The 27151-nt window shown below is 44.5% G+C and overlaps 1 protein-coding gene across 2 annotated transcripts; it reads left to right on the forward strand.

Annotated features, from left to right (window-relative positions):
• Nucleotides 1-1622: 1622 nt before the first annotated feature.
• On the forward strand, nt 1623-25817 carry taok1a (TAO kinase 1a). Of its 2 annotated transcripts, XM_048264275.1 has the most exons (21): nt 1623-2115; nt 9967-10225; nt 10499-10570; nt 11511-11612; nt 12105-12150; nt 12283-12379; nt 12611-12724; nt 13000-13091; nt 13568-13661; nt 16325-16406; nt 17194-17361; nt 17960-18172; nt 18326-18472; nt 19255-19491; nt 19712-19840; nt 20049-20252; nt 20527-20766; nt 21701-21913; nt 22297-22479; nt 22749-22829; nt 23101-25817. In XM_048264275.1, the coding sequence occupies exons 2-21, from the start codon at nt 10094-10096 to the stop codon at nt 23617-23619; spliced, it is 3165 nt and encodes a 1054-aa protein (XP_048120232.1). In that variant the 5' UTR covers nt 1623-2115; nt 9967-10093; the 3' UTR covers nt 23620-25817. The 2 variants fall into 2 exon arrangements, with proteins under 2 accessions (XP_048120232.1, XP_048120233.1); XM_048264276.1 differs by lacking the exon at nt 22749-22829 and having other exon boundaries at nt 1624-2115.
• Nucleotides 25818-27151: the final 1334 nt, after the last annotated feature.

The raw sequence follows: 27151 nt of genomic DNA on the forward strand, positions 1-27151 counted from the left end.
GGATAACATGAGGGTTAAATGTAATATACATGGCTGTATAGTCTCAGGTCAGAGATTTTAACAAACACACAGACCTTTAGGACAAAATTGTTATTTCTTAAGGAAACACTGGAGGACACTCATGTGGCAAAAAAGGGGAAATAAATATCTGCAAGTAACCAGTGTGTCCTCTAGGTGGTAGCATTGAGTTAATTGTCCAGAATGCCCATTTCTAGCACTGATGGTGCATTTAATCCTATTGCATTTCACATTTTTAATAACTCATTCATTTAAGTCCATTAACTCTGCTCTTTCCAAACATCATATTTCCTATTAGGATGCAGAGGACAGTCACATAGACATGGTATGCTTCATTCTGTAGGCTAAGTCCAGTGGGGTCTATCTCAGGAAATGCCATGAGGGAGAGATATGGTTTGGAGGAAGTTCTCAGACAGGATCTGCAGTTCTGCATTCATTGTTCTTATGTTGTGATCCATTCTTAAATCATTCCTACAGAACTGGAAAGCATTTATAATGGACAAATGAAATGAATTTGAGATATGTGAGATTTGATAAGATAAGCTATTTGAGATGAAAAATATCTACCATTGTCTTTTAACGTTGTGTTAATCAACAACAACATAACAAACAAATAACACAAATAGTCTATTTCCACATTCATTTCTTAATGACATTGACTTATGTTACATAGGTTATATATACTATTATATAGATATTTACCTACTATTGATACACAATGTTATAATTTAAGCTTCAGTGGGTTGTCTTCTTTACCTTTGAAAATAGTCTTTAATTTAACAATGCTGAATAAAAGTAATGGCAGAAATAGTGTCAAATCTACTCTATGCAAACCCTTTCACTCAGCCATGCAGTATTATCTGTTTTTCCTAGGCTCTGCTTCTCAAGGGATTACATAACACTTTACAGGGTCTGTTAGCATAATAAAAAATGCAGCATAACCCCACTGTACTCTCTGAGCTGAATTTCCCATTCATGTTACATCCTCAGTAAGCTTCAAAGCTCCATGTTCGCCTGGATACAGAAGCAAAGAACCAGGCTCTCTTGCAATCAGAGCGGATTGGCCAGCCTAGAGCCAATCCAGAGTCTTGATTTCTGTTCTGCACACCAATTGGTGGCTTGTAGTTTAGGCAAAAAGATGTATACCCTGTGCAGTGTTTTAACCTTTCACTGACTCATCACAACGGATTTAGCCTACTGAGAAAAATGTCTGAATTCCTCATGCTTAATATTAAATACTGACTAGTTTGTGTATATGCATGTAGTTTAAACAAAACATGACATGTCCTTTCTGTTAACAGAAAAATTTATATAATTCGATTCTCAGTTTCGATGTTCAGCAGTGTTCATGTTTCTTATTAGGCCTAGGCCTGAATCATCAGAATCAAAGGGGACCATGCCTAATAACCATTAATGCAGCCTATTAAAAATGTATTGTATAGTTAAGTGTTATTAGTAGTATGCATCCTTATTTGCTGCCAACGGTCAACTTGCATTTTCATGTCTTTAAAAATTGTCAAGATTCACCACATATCATTGGGTTTTGACTTAAAAAAAATGCAAACAGTTGATGTCCCTCACAGGCTGTAGAATGCATCCAAGGAAAAAGAGGGCGGAACTGGCGTTCCAGGAACAGACGGGAAGAGGAGGGGAGAGAAAATCACAGTCCCAACACAAACAGTGAAATATAACTGCAAACTCCATCTAATACTGCGAGGCCTGTAAGCCATCGGACTTCTCACAGGGCGTGGTTGCAGCTAGTTTTTAGATTGTTTTTAGGAGTGTTCCCTCATATTTTCCTCGTCGGATTTGACACGGAGGGAGTGAGTTGCCTGGCCGCCATCTTTAGGACTTGTCTGTGAGGGGGAAATCAAGCTTCTGGGCCACCGTTAGCCCTGGGGTGGAGTTTTAACATTGTCAACTAGCAAAATCAGGAACGTTAAGTTAAAATCAAACCCTGTCGATTAAATACGCGTCAAAACTCGATCGAAGGCCAGTTTGGACCTTCATCAGACTTATCCTAACTCTGATCTGGATGGACAGCACTTCTTGATTCCAGGCAATATTCAGTCCTCTTAAAACTGGCCTGTCGGACGGGTGAGTTACCGCCTTACATTCTTCAGCAGCTGCACTAACGTTAGTATGAGCAGATTTAGCTGGCTCGCTAACTAGCTATGGTATCCAGCCCGCTTGTCTATGAACGGCCAAGTAACTTTTGCCTTGGGAGAGCCAGCGAGAAGAACCACCTACAATTAGCTAACATAGTAGATATTCAGTTAATTGTTGTCAGACTTACTGGATTTTAAGTTATAAGTTGATAAATGATGTAACTTCATGACATAAGTAGCCAAATACACTGCCACGTTAAAGCTATTTGTTAGCTAGCAAATAGCAAGCTAGTTCTGGAAGTTCTGAAGTTGTCTGTCTTTGAGTAACATTATAAGTCAATGTTACCCAATAATGACTGATCGCTAACTCGTGACATTTTGATTATATTTGATTCATAAACTGCATGAGTCATTATGTAGACAGCTAATCTCTCACTCATCAACGTTTGCCAACATTTTAATGTGAATCTGTTTAGGTAGCTCCGCTGGTTTATAATGTTAGCTAACGTTAGCTAACTTACTAGCTGACGTTTGCTAACTGTAACGTTAGTGGATGTCTAACATTAGCCAGAGTACAGGCCTTAGTCAAGTTTAGTGGTTGTAAGCTCGCACTATAGGTATCTAACCACGATCAAGATGCATTAGTGATGTTGTATCTATACCTGGCTATGCAAATTATTTGAAGATTGAAAATGACATGGTATTATAGTGCCATGACCAATTAATGTTAAGCTGGGACCCAGGTGGTCCAGTGTAACCCTGCCAATTTGGCATAGGGTAGCTAACTATACTAGCTAGAATGGCTGGCTAGCTTGGTCGTTTTAAGCAGTTACGAGTTGCCAAATTGGCTGTGACATATTGCAACAAGTATTATTTATTTTGTCAGCCTCCGTGAGCAAGCATCTCATCCTGTTTCTGAACAACGCCTAATTGTGTGGAGACCACCGTTTCCCTTATGCTGTGTGACGAATGTCTTGTATTGTCAATAACGTTACTTTTTTTTAACCGATAGATGTTAAATATGCTATGCTTCTTATTACGATGTTAACCAAAATCAACTATGTACAATTGCTATGATTACAAAGCACTATTGCGTCGGATTTGGTCTTTTCATTTCCTCATGTCAAACGTTGACTCATCTCCCCTGAAACTACTATGCTGACAGATCAGCAAGACAGGCCCTATGCAGTAGTTCAGGTATAGAGCGACGACAAAAACAACTCAATTCTAAATCTTTTGTGTAATTAAGTCGATAAAAGTATGTAGGCTTCTGCAATACTCTATTATTCATGACGTGACATTGTGGCATGTGGATGTAATTTCTACCCTATTATTACTAAGAAGTTGCCTTCATGTCCACATGTTACTGGTTCATTAAGTCTCTAACCTTTTTGCCTTTGATGGTGTAAGCACATGCTTACTCACTGGTGCCAGATTCATTTGCCTCCCTCCCACTGAAATAGGAACCTTTCATCAGGCACACACTTCCATATGGAGGCCATGCATTATGCCTTGACTTTCCTGGGTGTGTTCCCTTTGGTCATGTTTTATGGAGCAACAAGCCCCCACAAGAGGCATACTGTCACACAGTGTGCGCTATAAGACACATTTGGGTGGTGTTGATATACTTGTTCATCCACTGGAAGAAATCGTTTTAAAGGGGGTACTTGTGGATGCGTTGGGCATTGTTGCCATGGCCTATTTGTCTTTGGGTGTATATCACACAGAAACATGCAAACTGAAATGTGTGTGAACGCTCGACTGAATGATGTCTCTGTGCAGAGGAGACACGGTCCCTTGTCTCCCCGCAATTGTCTGTCTCTGACCTCATTGCTGTCGCTTAAAGCATCCCTCTCTCTCTGTCTCCTCCTCCTCCTGGACACTTCAGTTTAGTTCAGTTCAGCTCAGCCCCTGCTGTTTGACCATGCATACCATCATCTGCCAGCTATGCCATGAAAGGACATGCTAGAAAATGCAGGCCTGACTGACATACATGGTTTCATACCATATCATGTACCATGAATTGTGTTCAGTCACCGGGTGGATAATCTTCATTAAATTTGAATTTGTTAATCTGAAAACCTCTGCAGAGTGTTGTTTTGTCTCGAGTTGGCATGGGAGTTAGTTTAAAGCTACTTTTACTTACATCTGATAAAGCGCTTATACCACCAGTCCACACTGTTAGATCCGCCAATATCAGGCACTTAAGTTTGCACCTGAAATAGTCTTAATTTTGGGCAGCACTAGCCTAAATATTAATAATAAGATGGCTAAGTTTTAAGAATCTACACCGAAAGTTTGTAAGCAAACTTAATAGCAACAATGTCTATTCCTACATACGTTTTTTCCTGTTACTGACTATTTGTACAGCTAATGCCAGTGGTACCAGAACAGCCTGATCATTGAATGCACAGCACAAACTTAATGTTAGGCTGTATCAAATAACATTTAATGGATTGTACAACAAGTTTTATCTTCTGTTTGTTCATTGCTAGTTTGTAGTGTGAGTGTGGTGTTAAACTCTCCCCAGAGTGGACGTTTATGGCGTGTTAGCCACTCGGCTGAAACCCTCTTGGGAACTACCAGACAATAGTGTCATAAAAATGAAAAGCGAAGTTTGCTGGATCCCAGTCATCAAATGATAAGAGCTCTTTAATAATGAATGGGATGTCCCATGATCCATGGATAGTTCTCCAAGAGCTTTTATTTGAAGATGGAATGTGTCACGCAAAGCAAACATCTCTTGTTGTCGGAATGAAAGGTTTTCTACAGCTAATCTTAGTTTAAGCAAATGTTTCAACAGTTTTTAGGGTATTGGGCAATTTGAATATCAGGTTGTTTGCGTAGAAAGTTGTCTTGCTGTGGGATATTAACTATTGACCTGACATTAGGTCTGTTGTAGGAGGCTGGCCTTTGAAGGCCATTAAGCAGTTAAGGTTTGCAAATAAACAGATCAAAAATGTTTTTAGCTTGGGCATCACATGACCTGAGTGTGTCTGAGAGTCTTTGAAGAAAGAGGGAACATGTTTCTCATGATATTCATGGAATGTTTGCTGCTTTCCATTAGTGATGAACCCACCAGAAATATTTCAATTGGTTAACATTCATCATCTCCTCGTCTAACAGTTATGTTTTCAGTAGGCCACATCTTGAAATCTTTTCTTTAGATTTTGACTTAACATGATGGGCCAATGTATAGTTAACCTAATTTTTATAGTCAATCTTCCTTCCATATACAGCTAGGCCTATTAGTTACCAACCTTAATGACAAAATCTGACTGTACTTCACCTAAGGAGAATAAAATATGTTCTTTAAACCAGATTTGCGAACTCTAGTAAACATCACGTTCCTACTGATCCTTCGAAATCATGACCTCAGCAGCGTGCATGCAGCACATTATATCTGCGGGCCATCATGAAAGTTAAGCATCTTATGTCGAAGCTCAGTCTTCATCCCGGCCCGCTCATTAATTGACACATTGTGCACATGTAAATGTGGTGGCCCGTGTGCAGAATATCCAATGACGCTGTCGTCATCCCCGAGCCAGGCCTTGCATGATTACGAATGTACGTCGGAGGATGGGGCCCACAAAGCGGCTTTTCAGGCCTCTCCAGCGAGCTGGTGGCCAGAGGGAGGAAGGGGAGGGGGCGAGGCAGGGAGGGAGGGATCAGGGCTGGGCCATGGGTGGACATGCAGGCGGGCGTGTGGGTAGCAACAGCAGTCGTGGCTCCAGCACATACGTAATCCAGAGCAGGCCTGTGACACCGCCGTAATGACCTTAGCCAGCCAGCGCAGTATGTGGACATGATGCAGATGGGAACACTGTCTCACCCTCAGTGGAATAAACATTGTTTACTGTGTGTGTGTGTGAGCCTAGAAATGAAAATGTTGTTGAATGGATGGTGTGATACCTCCCCCACCCCACACACCCCCCTTATAATTTTGTGTCTGGGATGACAATTATAATTTGCAGTATTCATTCATGTGGAGCATCGTACATGATTCTGTTTTGTACAGAGTGAAGCAGTAAGATAACATGCACATGTTGAGAGTACTAGCCTGACGGGCATGAGGATGTACCTTAAAGTGGGTTCTGTATGAAATAAGACCTCTAATTATTACATTACACTGGGGAGCAATGATCTGTTGAGTGATTAATCAGCATGTAGGCCAATTATCAGTTAAGCTCTTGCAGCTTCTCTTTATCAGCAAATGGTTGTATTTATGTAGTAGGCTATGACGTATCAGAGTGTTTTACAGTATAAGAAGATTAATCTTAGTACTCTATCTGCTGGGTGTCAGAAATGGTTTGGTGTGATCTGACGGTGTCCGTGTGGGACAGGGATTTGTCAGTTGTATGGAGATGCAGTATTGTGTTTCAACAGTAAGGCTCATTAAATATTTGCAGGGGTCGGGGGTTACTGAGCTCTAATTGTAAATTGTAAGTATTCAATAGTGTGCTGCTGTGCTGTTGTTGTTGTTGTTGTTGTTGTTATTGTTCTGTGTGCGCGGTATGGCAGTGCTGAAGAGGTTGAAATGACCCCCCACCCCACCTCCCCATTGGCATTAGCTGAGAGCAGCCAGACCAGGAAGTGGAGTGCAGACTGTATGCACAGGGAGAACGTGCGAAGGGAATTCCTGCCCTTTGTTGTCCTGCCCTGTCGCATTCTTGCCATCTGTGTGTGCTCAGTGGCACGCAATGGTGTCAGTCAACCTGTTACCAGCCCAGGGCCCGGGCTCTGTCTGCTCTCCCCCGGTCTGATTAGGGCCACAGCGCCGCCACCAGACTGGATGCTGGACTGGAGAGAGTTCCACAGAATACAGAACGGCGACGCTGTCAGAAACTTGTTTTCTTATGGGCTTTGCGTTTCTGTACAGTTTGGGGTTGCTAATTACTCATCACTTGCTGTCATGGTTTTGAGTGTAGTGGAGTAGTGTAGTTGATGTGTTGATGAAGTCAGGAAAAGGTGTAATGACATTTATAGAATTTAAGTAATGGCCATATAGTCAAGATCTTTAACGCTCTGCCACCTTCTAATGTATTGAAGTTTTATGCGTCTCTTTTTCTTTTTTTGTGTGTGTAAATGTTAAATTTGTCTGTTCTTTTACACTGAGACATGTGTTTTTTGTTTTGTTTTTTGTTTTGTTTTTGTGCATGCCTGAGTTATATGTATGTGTGTGTGTGTGTGAGCTGAGAGCTAGTTTCTGTTCTAGCTGGGCGGCCTGGGGGAGCGAGGGCCAGTCTTGTGACTCAAACATCAGACCTCAGTCATCAGTATTGTGTCTGTGAAGCTGATCATCTGAGCTGTGCCGTGTGTGTGTGTGTGAAGACTGAAGAGATGGGAATGGGGGGCATTGCCCAAGCAGCAGTAATAAACGAAATGCTATTTAAAAACGAGGACACAGTGTTGCATGCTGTAACTCCACTGTTGGGTTAACTGAAGGGGGTTTGGTCATGGAGCATTGCAGCCCCACTGGGGAAGAAAGCAGAGAGAGCACTTGTTAAATGCAAGCATGAATGGCCATGGCATAATGACTAGCCTATATGGTGGTGGTGTATATGGCCTTTAAAAGTGGTTTGAAAGGAGGGGGGAAACTACTTGATTGGTATCAGGAAATTGCTGAGTTAGAAAAAAAGGCTTTTGCCCTCACACCCAAAAAGCACAGAGCCAATGTGCAGTTGTTTACGTTGTGTTGCCTATGACTGTGTTGTGGCGATGAGAAAAGAGTGTGACTGACGCCTTCCTGCTGACAAATGTCCATTTGTGCCTCTAGTCAGGGCACCAAAATAGCAGAACTGTTTTGCAATTATGAATTTCAACACCAGAAATGCTTTGAACGTGTCTGTGGGATCGGAGAGAACTCTGCCCATGGCATTCTTAAGATGGTTGAGAATTGCACAAATCGGACGATTCTGGCATTTCCATTGCAATTCAGTGACAGACAGTGATGGTTTTCTCTTAAAGATTTTTTTAAGGAATTCCTTCCAATTTGTTTGAAGAAGCAAACTGGTAATGAATCTATTGGGCGATGTCATGTGCCACAGTGAGATTAATTGGTCAGCGCGGCGATGAAAGGATGCTTCTCTTTGTCGTTGGCAGTGTGACTGATGACTTGTGCGAGCGGTATGCTTTGTTCCTGCACTGCCGTGTCCCTGTCATGCCCCTTGTGCTTCTCACCTGTGCTTATGCAAGCCTCTTTTGCCAGGCCTGCGTTGGCGGATCGCACATTCAAGGTAGCAAACCAGCGCAAAGACTGAAGAGGCAGGATACCAGGGAGTTTGGTGTTATTTATTTATGTATTTAGGGAGGGAGTTTGCGGGGGTAGTGTTGGGCTATTGGTTGATGCTGGGTTGGAGTCAGTCAGTCCACAATGTGCAGGAGGTACCATCGCCATGGCAACCAGAGGGCTGATTTTTTTTTCTCTCTCTCTCCAGACGCCATTGCGTCTGTGCGGCCACCTCAGTGGGAACCTGGAGCTATAAGTGGCCTTCTCTCCTGGGCTCGCTAGGCCTGACACAGCTACCCACCCTTATGCCTATAATTATCACGCACACACACGCACACGCACACACACACACGGCTCGGACAAGCCCACTTCCGCTACCCCCGCATCACTCCCTGAAGTGGCCAGACACACACGCACCACACACATATACACACATCACTCATCCTGGCAGAGTGAAAATCAAGGCAGACTCCGACGCCCATCTCTCACTAGAACTAGTGAGGTGACCGAACTGTTTGGATGGCATGAAGTGCTTTTGGCAGCGACGACAGTGCAGATAATCAGTGATGGCAATCACAGAGGGGTGTGTGTGTGTGGTTTTCCAGGCTTGTGTGTGTGGATACAGCAGAGACCTGCTGGGAGTGTGCTGAGGGTGTTGTGGCTGCCGCTCGAGGGTGTCTCCTCTTCACTTCCTGTCTCTGGCTCTCCTTCAGTGTTCCTCTGTGTGTGTGCTTCTGGGTCCCTCCCTCTCACCCTTTTCTAGTCGTCTTTTTCTTTCTCTCCTGCTCTCTTGCCATCCATTCAGCACTAGATACATCGGGTAGAGATGAGAAGGCAAAGGAGACAATATATTACATGATTCTCTGTCTGTCTGTCTGTCACTCATAGAGGCTGATTCAATCCCCATGTGGTATGTGATTCTCTGTCTGGGTCACTTGATTATTTTTCTCTTTATCAGAGTTTTCTCTCTTTCTCTATTTTCCTCTTCACCATTAAACAACTTGGGCACAGAGCTGAGATGCCAACATATTACATGATCCTCTATCTCTCTCTCTCTCTCTCTCTCTCTCTCACTCACTCACTCACTCACTCACTCACTCACTCACTCACTCACTCACTCACTCACTCACTCACTCACTCACTCACTCACTCACTCACTCACACTCTCTCTCTCTCACTCTCTCTCTCACACACTCTCTCTCTCTCTCACTCTCTCTCTCTCTCACTCACACTCTCTCTCTCTCTCTCACACTCTCACTCTCTCTCTCTCTCCACACTCTCTCTCTCTCCTCTCACTCTCTCTCTCACTCACTCACTCACACTCTCTCTCTCTCTCACTCACTCACTCACACTCACTCACGCATTCATTCACTCAGTCACACACACACACACATATTGCGTCTGTGCGGCCACCTCAGTGGGAACCTGGAGCTATAAGTGGCCGCCTCTCCTGGGCTCGCTAGCCCTGACACAGCTACCCACCCTTATGCCTATAATTAACACACACACACACACATATCTCACACATGGAATGTTTACATGTTTTCTCTCCATGCTGCGTCCCCTCTAACAGCTGGATCTCTGTTCTCTCTCTCTCTCTCTCTGTCTCAGGTGTGGATCTGCATGCAGCCGCTGTCCTGCAGATGAGCCGTCGGTGGGGGCTGTCGCGTCGCAGTCGCAGACCCAGATAGTTGCTGGTGGCTGTGCTGCGGCCCCTCGCCCGCCCCCCGCTCCCAGCATGCACAAGGGCATCCGCGCCGGGAGCCTCAAGGACCCCGACATCGCCGAGCTCTTCTTCAAGGAGGACCCCGAGAAGCTCTTCTCCGACCTCCGTGAGATAGGCCATGGCAGCTTCGGCGCCGTCTACTTTGTGAGTAGCCAGTAGCCAAGCAGTAACCCAGAGCTTTGTGCTGAGGTTCAGTGGATTATGGGTATACAGATGAACTCAAAGCCGTTTATTTTATATCAGTGAGCTAAATAAATGGGATGCATATTCCGTGAAGACAGAAGCACAAACGTCATTCCCAACCAAGAAAAATCCTCACAACTTGAGCTGAATTGCTGCTGGTCCGTCCAGTGGTCAGATGTCACAACAGTGGTGTTTGCGTGTGATTAAGTGGTCATGTGACGTGTGTCCCCCTAGGCTCGGGATGTGCGGACCTCAGAAGTGGTGGCCATCAAGAAGATGTCCTACAGTGGGAAACAGTGCAATGAGGTGAGCCACCATTTTCAACAGTATGTTCAGAATGCGTTCTGTTCAAACATTGGTGTTTAGAGGGTGAGGAGTGACTAATGGACTTGTGTGTTATGCTAGAACAAGGTGTAGTTGCTTTCGGGCTACTTCGTGCTGGTTGTACAGTGTGGAGCTAATGGGCAAACTTCTACTAATCCAGGTCTTTCGTACACCTAAAGATACTCTGAATATGTTTACATGAAATTATACTAGTGTTGTTGCATAGGAAGAAGAATCCGGTTGGGGGGGAAACAAAGTTGTTTTTCTAAACAATGTAGGTCTAATGATTGCACTGACTGAACTGCAGTCTGGTTAAAACTGGTCTGGTCTTAGCATGCCCCTTCTGTGCCATTGCTATATATGGATTTTGCCTCGTATGCAGCCGAGATGCTGGAGTCAAGAATTCTGCCGCTTCTGTGTTACTCATCCGAGGTCAAGCTGCTTTAGTCACCCTCTGCGCAACAGAGAGAAAGAGAGAGAGAGTGTGAGGGGGCTCGCCCCTCCTCTACGCTAATGTAGACCGAGTTTTCTGGACCTAGAGCTCCCTGCCGCTGCTGCAGGGGGTTCAGAACTCGGAGCGATGAGCTCACAGAGTAAGCGAGGCTGGGGCGTCATAAATGCGTCATGACATTTTTTATTTTTTATTTTTTTGTTAAAGAACAAAGACAGAAAAAGCGTTTGGGATGACAGTGATGCAAACAGTAGTCCAGGGGTGGTGTGTTTTATTTTTAGTAACAGAGAACCTGTTTGACGATTACTGAAACCATGTGCATAGATTTAGCAAGCGTGATGCAGAATGTTGTTGTTGTTAACGTAGTTTCCTATTCTTTTGTGCGTCACGTTAGCAACTAAGTGTTTTGTTGTTTGTGATTTTGTGCCTTTTTCTCTCCTGTGTTTCTCTTTTCCTCTGTGTAATGTGCAGAAATGGCAAGACATCATTAAAGAGGTGAAGTTTCTTCAGAAAATCCAGCACCCCAACAGTATTGAGTATAAAGGGTGCTACCTGCGTGAGCATACAGCATGGGTGAGAGTCCAGTCCGTCCTCTCCATTCTGGCAATAGCAAACCATTCTAGCAATAGCATTACCGCCTTTACTAGTGACAGAATTGCTTAAACAGCTCTCAAGAATTTCAGCATATTTTTTATCAAAAAAAGTTTTCAATGCAATATGAAAAAATGTTTGATGGGCTGAAATGTGCTGATGAAATATGCTAATAAAGTAATTAAAGAAAAAAGAAATTTGGCACTTTGTTTTAAGAAGCAGTCTAGTAATGAATCTGTTGAGTCCATACACTTTTCCCACTACCAGTGTGGTTGGAGTACCCCACTGATGTGGCAGTGGAGGAGCACTTTCATTTCACACTTGCAGAACAGAAACAATCTCCAGATCCCTCTGCTTGTCTGCAAAGCTGGCAGTCACCCCCGGCTTCATCTAATGCATTTCTGATAAAAGGCACATGGTCAGATTTTGTGTGCTGTTTGACAGTGGACTTAACATGCGTCTTTGTCTTTTTAGCTGGTAATGGAGTACTGCCTGGGATCCACCTCGGATGTTTTAGAGGGTAAGTGTATTCATCACACTCGGCCAAAAACCACCCGCAGCCACACACAAATGACAACCATGATAAGCCTGTTGGGTTTGCCTTGAAGTCAGAGATAGAGCATTGATTTGCCTATTGATTTGTCTGTTCCAGTGCACAAGAAGCCATTACCAGAAATAGAAATAGCAGCAATTACTCATGGTGCACTGCAAGGGTTGGCCTACCTTCACTCCCATAATATGATTCACAGGTGCGTATGTGTGTGCGTGCACTGTTGTAAAATAAGCGATGAACTGCAATGCAGTAAGTGTGCTTTCATGTGGTGATTATCATGTGCATATACCATAGTTTAGAATATGTTTTTCATATACCTTTGGATATCTAATTGTTCAGGTAGACATTAAGGACGAAGAAGGTGAGTTTTTTTAATGTGAGCCCGCACCCTTTGGTTTTTGTCTCTTTTGCTCTCTGCCCCTCTCAGAGACATCAAGGCGGGGAACATCCTGCTGACCGAGCCGGGGCAGGTGAAGCTGGCGGACTTCGGCTCGGCCTCCCTGGTCTCCCCAGCCAACTCCTTTGTGGGGACTCCATATTGGTGAGCCTGCAGTCGGACACACACACACACACACACACACACACACAAATGAATTACTTCAACAACTCCGTCTGTGTTGTGTTGTGATTTATGAGTTGGAGAAGCTTGGGTTGAAATGCAGTGAGCTGGTGATCATTCGGTAGAGTTTCATAGCATCAGCAATAACATGTTATTATTTAAAAATGTATTTAATTTAATTATTTAAAGACTTTTATGTCATAGCAAGGTATGCAAAGACATAAACAAAACCACAATCCTCTCTCTTTCCCTCTCAGGATGGCCCCTGAGGTGATCCTGGCCATGGACGAGGGGCAATATGAGGGCAAGGTGGACATCTGGTCTCTGGGGATCACCTGTATTGAATTAGGTCAGTCACAGGCCTCAGCACACCTCACGCCCTGCTGCTAGAAAATACCCACCATGTTGATCACATTCTCCTGTGTGCTTTGACTTCTTATCATGCCTGGACTAGTGCTTTCGCTCTCTCTCTCTCTGCCTCTCCTGATCTCTTGATCTGTTTGTCTATATTTTTGTCCCTCTCTCTGTCTGTCTATCCCTCTCTTACTCCCTGTATGGATGATGAATGCAGCTAGGTCCACTGTTTTTGCATGACGTGTATGTAACTGCTTATGCCAGTTGATTAACATGATTTCTGCCTCTTCTCTCTCTTCGTCTCTCTCTTTCTCTTTCTCTCTCTCTCTCTCTCTCTCTCGCTCTCTCGCTCTCTCTCTCTCTCTCTCTCTCTCTCTCTCTCTCTCTCTCTCTCTCTCTCTCTCTCTCTCTCTCTCTCTCTCTCTCTCTCTCTCTCTCTCTCTCTCTCTCTCTCTCTCTGTGTGTGTGCAGCTGAGAGGAAACCTCCCCTCTTCAACATGAATGCCATGAGTGCCTTATACCATATAGCCCAGAATGAGAGCCCCACGCTGCAGTCCAGCGAGTGGTGAGTGTCTCCAGTATTAATCTGCTCCTTAGTACTCAGGGTTTGTACGGGTGCTTGAAATCCTTGAAAATGCTTGAATTTTAATGTTGCGTTTTCAAGGTTTGAAAAGTGCTTGCATTTCGGATAAAGTGCTTGAAAATGCTTAAAATTGTAAGTGTATTTCTTTTGACACAAATAGCTTTCTGACGGAATAATAAGCTTATTAGATGCAGAAAGTCGGAGAGTTTAAAATTAAAACTTCTCCGCCATGGTCCTTGCTTGCGCCTCTGCGTGTGTGACTGATCTGCCCAGTATATGGATCTGTTTTCATGCGTGACAACGCCCCCCCCTGCACACAGTCGGAGATGACTGCACCAGCACCACCAACATGAAGTGAGGTTGCCGTTTTAATAAACGTTGGTTAGAAAACAGCGATTTCGGACTGCTGAACAGAAATTATGTAGGGTCATACAGATGCATTGCTAGCTAGGTCGCCATTAAAGCTAACATATTATTGAATAGGCTATTAGCTCCAATCATTGGAAGACAAGGAGAAAGTTAGGTTGAAGAGGGAAACGAAACTTTATGGTATGTGAATGCAAAACCGCACCAGTCATGTCTATGTCCGTATCTACCATAGAGGTCACCTTTCTTTCTTCAAATTTCAAGTTTCATTTATTAGTTAAAAATAGCCGACGAGACAATTATCCTTGCATCAACGCACCGTCACGCAACACATAGTTGTAGATAGCCTACCTCTGACATGACGCAACACAGTGTCTCGCGCAGCTCAAATAAAGTTCAATACCCACAAATCCATTGTCCAAAATAAATAATCGTCAGACCTGAACAAAGGCTGACTTCAAGGCCTACTCAAAATGTTATGCTGAAATTTAGTGGAGGCTAACCTGCACTGAAAATTAGATATCAGAGTCTGGACCAATAGTAGGCCTAGGCCTAGCATATAGTAGCCTAGCCTAGATATAATAGTAGATATTTATATGGATATCTAAGCATGATATTGATTATTGGTCAGTTATTTACACAGGAGAAGGGAAATCAGGCAGAAAGGTGGAAATGAGGAGAAAGTTAGGAGAAGAGAGGCAAATAATAGGCAAAGGAGTCAAGATGTGACACTCACTGTGTCAGAAGGTACAAGCTCCGCAGCCTATGACCCTGCAATTTATAAATGCAACATTCACTACTCTGATGAGGAGAAGTAGAGCATTCCTAATTAAAGATGGAGCAGAGATCAGTATAACTATCCTTAAAACCAATTGGAGAAATATACAGGTGCATCTAAAAAGGTAGGATATTGTGGGAAAAGTGTGTTGGTTATAAACATGTTATAAAAAAACTGAACAAATGTTTCTACGTCAGACGGCAAAATGATCATGATAACCATAGAGGTCTGTAATGTAAAGGCTAAATCTTTCATAAGCATATATAGGCTACTTTGCTCTTTTATAAATGTACCATATGCCTAATAGGCTGTATTTCTAAGTGTGATGTATGCTATAATGTATACATTATATGTATGTCAATTTATCAATTAGCTTCCGCAATATTCACCATCATCATCATCATATAAGGGGTTATTTTTCACATTTTACTTCCTTGGGGGCATGCCCCTGGACCCCCATAGTATTTCTATCAACACCCCTGACCTCGGTATTTGAATCCTGGCTACGGCCTTGGTCATGTCTCAAACTTCAGCTCAGTTTTGTGGTTTAATGCTTATAGGCTCTACAAGTGGAAAGGACATTAAAACACCATGCATATGTGCATATCGTGCCGTTTGGCAAGAAGTTAAATTCATCTAATTATATAACAGTCATCTTCACGTCACCCAACGTCACATCTCCGCATTTCTAGCCTACTGGTTAGTAGCTCATGATAACAGATGTAGGCCTGTCTGCATGCCGTTGTAGGCAAGAAAGAGACATAATCAGTCTTGACTGTCATGAGAGTGAGCCTTAACATTAGTTTGAGTTTACATATTCAGCAAAGAATAGTGAGGGATTTATTTTCTTATTTTATTTTAATTATTTATTTATGTAATGTTTTTTTTTGTTGTTGTTTTTTGGTATATTGACTCACTCAGTTAGATAGCAAGCAAAGTCTACTTCCAGACAGGTGACACATTTTTAAGTTTCCCTTTAATTTCTTTTCCTGCTATTAAGAAACACAATTTTGTCTGTTAAAACCATCTCTAAATGATAAAAAAGTAAAAATCATTTTGAGTTAGTATAGTCATATAATACGTCATTTGCCACCGCTGTAAAGTGCTGGAAAAGCTTGAAAATTGACCTTGAAAGTGCTTAAAAAGTGCTTGAATTTGATCTTGGAATAGGTGTACGAACCCTGAGTACTCCTCGGCTCCAATGCCACTATTTACTCCTCTCATGCATAATTTAGTTGACCTTCACTATATGAGCCGGGGGAAGAGGAGGGCAGCAGGAGCAAGCCTCTTGTCCGCTGCCTCTCCCCCCTCCTCTACGGTTCTCACATCTTTCACACTTTTTTTCTATCTATGTTGTGTCATTGTCACTGACTCTCTGCCCCCATGCTCTTCTCTTTTCTCCATCTCTATCTTCTATCTCTTCTCTCCTCTTTCCCTTTCTCCCATCTTCTCCCTTTTTCATTTCTTATCTTTCTCTCTGTGTCTCTGTCTCTGTCTCCAGGACGGATTACTTTAGAAACTTTGTGGACTCCTGCTTGCAGAAGCTCCCTCAGGACAGGCCCACCTCTGAGGAGCTGCTCAAGGTGAGTGAGCGTCAATCACATTACACGCATCACAGTCCTCACACGTCACAGTACGCCCATGTGACATGCTCACTCACTGTATGAATTTGGTGTCCACATATACAGGTACATATTAGAATATCTTTCCTTATACATCTTTCCTTGCCAATACACAGACCTAGTGTCAATGAGTGTCATTTGGACAACTATCAAGTCTGCAGTCTTTCCCATGATTGGTTGTGCTTACTGAACCTGTCTAAGAGATTAAAGGCTCAGGAAACCAACATTTCTGTATTATAACCTATTATAACTGATTTTTGATTTGTAAGCCATAATCATCGACACTAAAACAAAAAATGGCTTGAATTATTTCAATCTATATGTAATGGATCTAGAATATATGAAAGATTCACTTTTGGAAATAAATTGGGGGGGAGACCCACCTCTACATTCCAAAACACATCAATAGTTAAGTGGTCAATATATTTGACTGTTACATGAGTATATCTGAGGGACATCCTTTCCCTTCATGTCTCGTGCGCATAATGAAATAATGAATTCTCATGCAGACACTGACACATGAAGATGAAATGACTCCATAGAGTCCCACTGCTGGGGTTCCTTCCTTACTACTGCAGCTGGTGTTTAGATTGAAGAGTCATGCGTTTATTTGCATTTATGAGCATTTAGTCTTTCAGAGCAAGCGTGAGCAGGCTCACATATTGAGAGTGTCGCTGCTCTGTTCCTGCCCTATGCTGTATGTTTCTCTCCCTAACCCCTCTGCGCACCTCCCGTTCTCCCCCATCAGCACGCGTTTGTCCAGCGTGAGCGGCCCGAGTCGGTGCTCATGGACCTGATCCAGCGCACCAAAGACGCCGTGCGCGAGCTGGACAACCTGCAGTACCGGAAGATGAAGAAAATCCTCTTCCAGGAGGCCCACAACGGCCCCACCACTGAGGTCGCAGATGAGGAGGAGGTCGGTGGAGCTGACCGCACGCGCGCACACACACACACACACACACACACGCTATTTGTGTCTCTCTCTGTCTCTAATGACACTTGCATCATGTTCATGAATGCTCCGTTTTTTGTAGAAATGTAGGAAGTCATGTGCATGTTGACAGTATAGTTGTGGCCAAAACATTTGCGTCACTGACAAAAATTATGTTTCACAAATATTGCTACAGCTTTTGCATAATACCAATAATTCGTTGCATAGCTTCATTGGCATAAAAAGTAAACTTTATCACACACAAAAAAAAAAAAAAATTCACCGCATTTTGGCCCATGACTTAACATCATTTCAGTTATACCATATCGCAACAGCGGAGAGTGTGTTTCATATTTGATTCTTCAGTATACATATGAAAAAAAATAATCTAAAAATAGTTTTTGAAACACAAAATGTGTGCCACTGCCAAAACATTTTTGCTGTGACTGTAGGTTGAGGTATGATTTGAGGCGCACTCATAAAATTTGCATTGCATTTTGAGTTGTGTGCTGTTGTACTGTATGTGTGTGCGTATCTGTCTGACATGTACGACCGCCCGTCTGACTGCCCCTTCTCTTGGCAGGAGACGGACCACAGCGGCGTGGGCCGCACCGGCACGGTGAACAGCGTGGGCAGCAACCAGTCCATCCCCAGCATGTCCATCAGCGCCAGCTCCCAGAGCAGCTCCGTCAACAGCCTGCCCGACGCTGCCGACGCCGACAACAAGAGCGAGCTGGACCTGCTGGAGGGCGACCGCACAGTCATGTCCAACAACTCCGTCATCCACCTCAAACCCGTATGCACCTCTCTCCTCTCCCATCTTGCCCTGCTGTCTCTGTGTGCTCCCAGTGGATGTTGTTTTTGCTTCTCTATGTCTCTTGTGATGTGTTTTCCCTCTTTATGTAAAGTTGATTCACCAGGCCAACTGTGTGTGTGTGTGTGTGTGCAGGCGGGGGAGAGCTACCAGGAGGAGGAGGAGGAGGAGACTGAGCCCCAGAGCAGGCCCTCTGAGCCGGGCCAGTCTCCTCCCAGTCAGACACCCCGCAGACCTCTCCGCAACCGCGAGCACTTCGCTACCATCCGCACCGCCTCCCTGGTGAGCGCGCTCTCTCTCTCTCTCTCTCTCTCTCTCTCTCTCTCTCTCTCTCTCTCTCTCTCTCTCTCTCTAGGAAGTCTTGTTTTTTTTTTTTTTAATTAGATTTTTATTTTCTTATGCACGAAAGCCAGCTCTAAAGGTCACATAGCCCAGTGCTGACGGATAGACAGTTGACTGTATTCAGTAATCAGAGAGGGGCCACATTGCGTTGGGCAGGATGTTTTGTGTCCGCTTGCATAATCCAATCTTGTGGCTGCACATCTTGACGTACGAGTCGACAGCGCTGATTTGTGAAGACATCCTGTCAGATCAAACGTTGAAGTGAAACTTCAGTAGTGTTTTTTTTTCCCAGTATAGTATAACTTTGACTACACTGCAAAAAATTATATCTTACCAAGTGTTATAATAATCTTGTATTAAGATAACAAATCTAGTTAGTATTGTTTTTAGTATTAAGATACTTACTTTGAGCTCTCTTGTAAGATTATTTGACTCAAAGTAAGTAAGTAATTTTATTTTAATTTAAGATAAGATTGAAGATTTAAGACAATTTAAGGTAAATTTACTTACTCCAATGGCAGATAAATTTACTTGTTTTATGTCTTAATTTAAGAAAATTTTGATTTATTTTAGTGTTGGGTCACTACAATGAAATGACAAATGGTCTCGTTTGATGCCCAGAATGTCCTCTACTTTACATTTGGGTACAGTAATGCACCTTATTTTGTCACGCCTGGCAGGGTTTTGTAATTCTTGTGTGTGTGTGTGTGTGCGCACATCAGGTGACGCGTCAGATCCAGGAGCACGAGCAGGACTCTGAGCTGCGTGAGCAGATGTGGGGCTACAAGCGCATGCGGCGGCAGCACCAGAAGCAGCTGATGGCCCTGGAGAACAAGCTGAAGGCCGAGATGGACGAACACCGCCTGCGGCTGGACAAGGAGCTCGAGAGTCAGCGCAGCAGCTTCTCCTCCGAGATGGACAAGCTTATCAAGAAGCACCAGGTCGCCATGGAGAAAGATGTACGTGCCCAGCCAAGCAGTAGCCCCTAACACGTTTTTGGTTCATTCTGCTACATTAACGATTATTTATTTATTTCTGCTGTTTTTACCTCTTAACTTGACTTGATGGTTTTAATATGTTTGATATAGTTAGTGTATTGTTAGTGTATTAACTTGATCTAGTTGTTATAGTGTATTTTTAAATTAGTTTGAAGTGCTATTCATGTGTTCTTGTCTGCAGGCCAAGACCTTTGCCAACGATGAGAAGAAATTCCAGCAGCATATTCAGAGTCAGCAGAAGAAGGAGCTCAACAGCTTCCTGGAGTCGCAAAAGAGGGAGTATAAACTCCGCAAGGAACAGCTGAAAGAGGTAAAGGCCATGATTACAACAACATTCGGATTCTTTTGATGTTAACAACAGACATTGATGAGACTTTGTGACACTGCTTCAAGTTTCTTTTTTGTTTTCTTTCTTTGTCTTTCTATCACTCACTCTTTCTTTTACTTGTCTTTTTTTTTTACCTCTGTCATTTCATTTTTTTATCGCTCCCATTTCATCTGTGTCTCTCCATCCGCAGGAACTGAATGAGAACCAGTCGACACCAAAGAAGGAGAAGCAGGAGTGGCTCTCCAAGCAGAAGGAGAACATCCAGCACTTCCAGGCGGAGGAGGAGGCCAACCTGCTGCGTCGCCAGAGGCAGTACCTGGAGCTGGAGTGTCGCCGCTTCAAGAGGCGGATCCTCATCGCCCGTCACAATGTGGAGCAGGACCTGGCCCGGGAGGTGAGGAGGACTCCACTGGACATCTCTGGGCCTCTGTCCGCTGGCTCAGTCTTGTCTTTTTGTTGTTATCTTAATTTATTTATTTTCACCCCCCCCCCCCCTCTCTTTTGATAGTCTAAAACATTTGGTTTTATATTGTCCTATGAAATGACTCAACTTGATTATCCCTTTATCTCTCACTATCTCTCCTGGTTTATGTGTGAAGTTGATCTGATCGGAATTGATTTCTGCAACATTTCTGAATCTGTGTGTGTGTGTGTGTGCGACACTGCAGGAGCTGAACAAGCGTCAGACGCAGAAGGACCTGGAGCACGCCATGCTGCTGCGCCACCACGAGTCCATGCAGGAGCTGGAGTTCCGTCAGCTGAACATCATCCAGCGGCAGCGCGCCGACCTGATCCGCACGCAGCACATGACCGAGCTCACCAACCAGCAGGAGTACAACAAGCGCCGCGAGCGCGAGCTGCGCCGCAAGCACGTCATGGAGGTCCGGCAGCAGCCCAAGAGCCTCAAGGTGAGCGCTCCACTCCTCGCTCTCGCCTCGTCCCGCCTCTCCTCGGTCATTCCATTTCTCTACTCCTCTCTCTCTCTCTCTCTCCTCGGTCATTCCATTTCTCTACTCTCCTCTCTTTCTCTCCTCGGTCATTACTTCTCTACTCTCTTTCTCCTTCTCCTTTCTCCTTTTATTCCTTCTCTCTACTCCTCTCCACCAGCAGGTGAGCACAGCAGCCTGCTCTTCAATTCCCTCTTTCCTTCTCTTCTCTCTCTCTCTCTCTCTCTCTCTCTCTCTCTCTCTCTCTCTCTCTCTCTCTCTCTCTCTCTCTCTCTCTTTCCCTCTTTCACTTCTCTCTCCCTCCTCTCTTCACCAGCAGCCCCGGTACCTCTAGTTCTGAGGACTCATCCGCCCCTCTGTCCTCTTCTCTCCTCCTTCCTTTCCTCTCATTCCTTTCCTCTTCTCTCTCTTTCTCTTTCTCCACTCCTCTGTTTTGCGGTCCTCTCCCTCCTGCTGTCTGTCTCCCTTCAGTCTGTGTGCTTCAGCTGAGAGCTGATTAAGCCAGACTGGTTCACTGTGTGACACTGGAGGCTATCTTCAAAACAAATCAATAGCTTTCCAAGAAGCTCTAATCTAGATTGATTGCATTACTACTTACTACATTACTATTGCACCACTTGCTTAGCATTAGTTAACTTAATAGCTATTGCTGTAGTCGATTAACAGTGTAACATTATGTTGGATACTTATAATAAAGGTTCAATATACAGGCAAGTCATGGATATTGAATCCTCCAACAGCCCAACATATCAGCTTGTCTGTTTAATTTCCAAAGACCTGATGAAATAAACCTACATTGGGGACTATTAGTCTCATTGGATACTATTCAAAACACGACAGCTTGCTTCATCTCATCCGCATATCCTGTCTGTTGTGTCTGTGCTTCGTCTCCCAGTCCAAAGAGCTCCAGATCAAGAAGCAGTTCCAGGACACGTGTAAGATCCAGACGCGTCAGTACAAGGCGCTGCGCAACCACCTGCTGGAGAACACGCCCAAGAGCGAGCACAAGGCCGTGCTCAAGCGCATCAAGGAGGAGCAGACGCGTAAGCTGGCCATCCTGGCCGAGCAGTACGACCACTCCATCAACGACATGCTCTCCACGCAGGCCGTGAGTGTGCCATGGACACACACACACACACACACACACACACACACACACACACACACACACTCTCAGCAAGTCCAGTAAATTAATCAGCACATGTCAGAGCTGGTGCATCAAATCTCCTATCCTTTCACAAATAAAAGCTTCAGTGTATATCCATTCTTTTAATCCTTTTAATCCTAGTCGTAGTGCATAGGAATTTAGCCATTTCTGCATTCATGTTTTTGTATGTTATGTACTGTAATACATTTTATGAAGGGGTAAGATTGCTAGCTCCATTCTGTCATTTTAGCTCCTCTCCTGTTTTAAAACCCCCCTCTCTGTGTGTGTGTGTGTGTGTGTGTGTGTGTGTGTGTGTGTGTGTGTGTGTGTGTGTGTGTGTGTAGTTGCGTCTAGACGAGGCGCAGGAGGGTGAGTGTCAGACACTGCGCATGCAGCTGCAGCAGGAGCTGGAGCTGCTGAACGCCTACCAGAGCAAGATCAAGATGCAGACGGACGCGCAGCAGGAGCGCGAGAGGAAGGAGCTGGAGCAGAGGGTGTCTCTGCGCAGGGCACTGCTCGAACAGAAGGTCAGTCTTTCTCTCTCTCTCTCTCTCTCACTCACTCACTCACTCACTCTCTCTCTCTCTCTCTCTCTCTCTCTCTCTCTCTCTCTCTCTCTCTCTCTCTCTCTCTCTCTCTCTCTCTCTCTCTCTCTCTTTCTCTCTCACTCTCTCTCTCTCTCTCTCGCTTCTTTCTATCTCACTCTCCCCGTGTGTCACATACACACACATGCTTACACACACTTTAATCTTTCGCTCTCTTTCTTTCATGCTGGCTCGCTCGCTCACACACACAGACACAATCAAGCTATTGTGCTCAGCCTCTGTTCACACCTTGCAGTCCTACTCAACACGCCTCACTCACTGGCTCTACCCAGGTCTGTTCTTGACACTCAGAACCAAGACTCAGAAATATATTTTTGAGTTTTATTGATTTTGAAGTACCAAGGACAAATCAATTCACTATCTACAGAACTCGACACAGGACTTGCTTAACATTTTGACATTATGTTATAATGCCAGAAATTAACAATATTGTGGTTATAATGCCAGAAATGAACCATGAAGATGAAATATGGTGCACTTCTGATTTTGTATGTGTGTGTGTGTGTGTCGTGGGTGTGTGTGTGTATCGTGTGTGTGTTCCAGATCGAGGAGGAGATGCTGGCCCTGCAGAACGACCGCCTGGAGCGCATCCGCTCGCTGCTAGAGCGGCAGGCGCGCGAGATCGAGGCCTTTGACTCGGAGAGCATGCGCCTGGGCTTCAGCAACATATTGCTGGCCAACATCTCCCCGGAGGCCCTCAGCCACAGCTTCCCCGGGGCCCCGGCCAGCTGGGCCCCCCAGCAGCAGGGCCCACACCACTCCAGCAGCTCCCAGGGGCCCCACTGGGGCAGCGGAGGGAGCGGGGGCAGCCATCATAGCGGCAGTGGCGGCAGCGGCCACCACTACTACCACTCCAGTCCGGGAGGGAGCCAGAGCAGCGGAGGCTCGCCGTGGGGCCACCCGTCGTCGGGGGCCATGCCAAAAAGCAGCGTGGGGGTGGCGCGCAACAGCCCCCAGGCCCTGAACAGGACCTCGTCGGGGGGCCACGGGGAGCAGCCCATGAGCAGGAGCACCAGCATCACCTCGCAGATATCCAACGGCTCCCACCTGTCCTTCATGTAATGCTCCCCAGCACAGCACAGCACAGCAGGGCCAGGTCAAAGGTCAGGGTCACGGTCAAGCTCTGCTACAGCCTACACTTCAGAGGGAGCGATAGGGACATGGCACCTCCTCTTCTCTTAGCGCCTCCTCTCTTCTCTCTTTCTCTTTTCACTCTTCATTTGGCTCTCTTCCTACTCTACTTCCATTGTCTGTGTGTGTGTGTAAATGAGTGAGTCTGTGTGTGTGCGTGTGAAAATGAGTGAGTGTGTGGGTGTGTGTGATTTTTAAGTTGTGCAGTTTTGTGGGTGTTTACATTGCAGTGCACTTGCCCAGCACAGGTCAGCCCAGTGCACGTTTGTCTATAAATACATATAAACACTACTTCTGTTACAGTCTCACAGCATTGAATTTGAGTTTTTCTTTATTTTATTTGAACCCCCAAACTTTGTTTTTTTCCAGTTGTTTTCTTCCAAAAAAACAGCTTTTTGTTTTAAAAATTGCCCCTTAAAACCCAAACAATAAGGACTTGTGTGGCCTCTATCATCAGGATTAGTGTTGTGGGGCAGTGAGAGTCTCGGATGTGCTGTGGAGAAACACTGGCCCACCTCCACCCAGCCGCAGAAGTCCCCCTCCACCTGTCCTCGTACCAGAGCAGGGCTGGAGGTGTGGAGGGGTTGGAGCAGGGTGGTCCTTAAGTATGTCCCATTCACTCCACAGATCATGAAGTGGACTGCAGTGATGAAGCTACAGGATAATTTAATTGACATAGTTTTTTCTGAACAGGGTGTCGACATTGCTTTGCAGTGTAATATTTGCCATACCCTTTCCCTTTATTTAATCATAGACTTCTTTCTGTCCTTCATTCTTGAGAGTTTTTTTTATGTAAGGTGACTTGAAGATGAGTTAGCGTGTCCAGGTTTTTGCTAAGCTCCTTGAAATGAGATTCAGGTATGAAACTTGTTAACATGTTTTATTATTCTCCCCCTCTATAGCCTAGCTCTTGTATCAAAGCAGGGGGGTTGTAGGGGTTGCACTTTTGAACCCTCCCCCCTGTCTCTGAGCGTGCCGTCATGTGATCTGGGTCTTGCTCGGTGGTGGACTGTGTGGACGAACCCCAACAGACCCAGGTTGAGTAAATGTTCCCAGCGTTTGGCATGTGGGCCAATGGGAGGAGAGCTCCTCCAAGTCCTCTTCCAGTGAGCTCGGCACAGCCGTTATGGGGAATGTGCCTCCTCCCTCCCCTTTAAAGCGGGCTTGGATGTGCAAGGCAGGGCCAGCCGAACGCACCCCCCCAGTCAGTTCCCGTTAACATGCACATGGGGTCCTGGAAATGCCCATCTTGATTTAAGAGGCCAGAGTCTTCTCTAGGCCCAAGGAGAGGATGTTACATTGCATATGAGCGGTCCAGTGCTGCAGAAAGGCTGCCTGCCCTGCCACCTAGTGGCGTGTTTGTGATATACAGTTGCTCCCAGGTTTGTAAGGATTATTTGTGTCGTTTGTTTGTTTGTTTGTTTGTTTATTGTTGTTGAACAACAATAGCCCCAGCTCCCGTGTCATACTAACATTCAGCCATTGGGTGTAACTTATTGTATACTTCCCAAGGATTATTAGGGATCCCAAAGCCAAAAGCATAGTGTTCAGTGCCTTGAAATGATTATTTAGTACTGAAGTATGTACAGTACTGAGCAGAATAATGAATGTTATATTGTTTCAGATATAGTCCCAAATGAAAATTATATTTTTCAAATGCATATGTTGAAATGTGCTGTAATGTAAGAGATAAAGATTGATGAGGTATCTATCCCATGCCAGCAAACATGCATAGAGTTTACGCCAAACTAATCGCAGTGTTAGGACAGTGGTCATTTTCCATGGTGCCTTGTATGGCAGCTGCCAAGTAGAAGCACTTTATTACAGCTGTCAGATGGGTTTCTAATCGTGTGTGTGTGTGTGTGTCTGTCTTGAAGTGATGCAAGCCTGAACGCCCAGGTGTACTTGCACATAATATGTTTAACTGGTTGATGATTCAGAATGTACTGTAATGAGAAGTTACTTGTTTTTCTTTGCCAAGCTTGGTCATGTGTTATTAGAAGGTTTAGGTAGTCAGGTGAGTTAGGCCATCCTTAAAAATATTTTCGTTTGCCGTAACCCGACCGACCCTGTCAATTTAGAACCGACCCAAATATTTATTTTTTTCCCCTTTTAGTCCGACCGACTTGCCGGTTGTAAACTTGCTTTAATACCGACCGATTGTTTTTTTTACTCTAAACAACCTATACAAATGCAATAAAATAATATTTCTTTTAGTAGGCCCAAGTATTGAGAATACAAATTGCCTACATGCAAACGTGGCTCACATAAAAAAAACCTGTGGCGTCATCTCTACACCATTGGTTTTACGATGCCACACTATGGCCCTACGCCGTTTCATTCACACAAACTGATAACGCTTTTTACTTGGCACGAAGTTCTGGAAGAACTGTGGCCAGATCTTTCTCATCCCTTCTCCCCTTAGTCTAACGGTGACCCTGTCGGAGTATTGAAATTGGTTGTGGTCTATTCAGCATTTCTCAAAATATGGGTCTGCAACATGGAGACTGCTGGTCCATGGAGTCGTGGAGTGAAATTAGGCCCGGTGCTTCATCTGATAATTTGCTGCGCAGTTGATCAAGAAACCCGGATCGGCGAAAAAAAAGAAAACAAACGTTTCTGCTATCGATGTCATTAAACATGGAGCCCTACAATTAAGTGGTGGTATGAGCATTCATTCAATGCGGCGTCTGCGCGAGAGAAACTGAAACTAATCGATAACGTTGGTATCAAAGCTCCGCTTCAACCTGTTGGAAGGCTATTTATTTATTTAACGAAACTTAATAGAACGGCGTTGTTTTGGAACTTCCTTAGAAACAGAGCAGAGACTGTATAATACACTGTATAGCATTGAGTATTGTATAGTCAAATTTCAATATAACGTGGCCAAGAGCTATTGTAGCCTTCTTTCTGGGTACATGTAGATGAGCCCTATGACCCAAAGTCTGCCATGACCGGGCCTCAGGTCAAAGAAGTTTGAGAAAGGCTGGTCTATATAACCTGCATCAGAATGAGGTTTGCAATGGTGCCTGAAGGCACGGGTTGAAGACCCAGTCAGTTACGATCACGATATGCACATTTGTGTAAATTCATTCCTAGTAATCACCATGACAAAATTGTACTTTTTTTTTTACTTTGAATCTTGAAAAAAAATATTGACCTACCGACCCATTTTTAATTTTTTGGCTGTTACTGCAAACAAAAATATTTTTAAGGATGGCCTTACTGATTTTTAAATGGAGCCTTGAGGCGATGGCACTCAAGTGGAAATATTGTGTCGGAGGTTTTTTGGGGTGGTGGTAAAAACTGAGTTTCAGATTCGGTTTCCCTACAGTTGAATCTTGTGTTTGTGGGTTAGACATCTCTTACTGGGTGGAGTTGAATGTGGATTGCTTTCACTACTGAAAGGTCTGATGAAGCTTGGTTGAAGGAGTAGAATTGGTGCCACAGTCAGGGCTTACTC

The sequence above is a fragment of the Alosa alosa genome, chromosome 15 (genome assembly GCF_017589495.1).
Source record: "Alosa alosa isolate M-15738 ecotype Scorff River chromosome 15, AALO_Geno_1.1, whole genome shotgun sequence".
NCBI lineage: Eukaryota > Metazoa > Chordata > Actinopteri > Clupeiformes > Clupeidae > Alosa > Alosa alosa.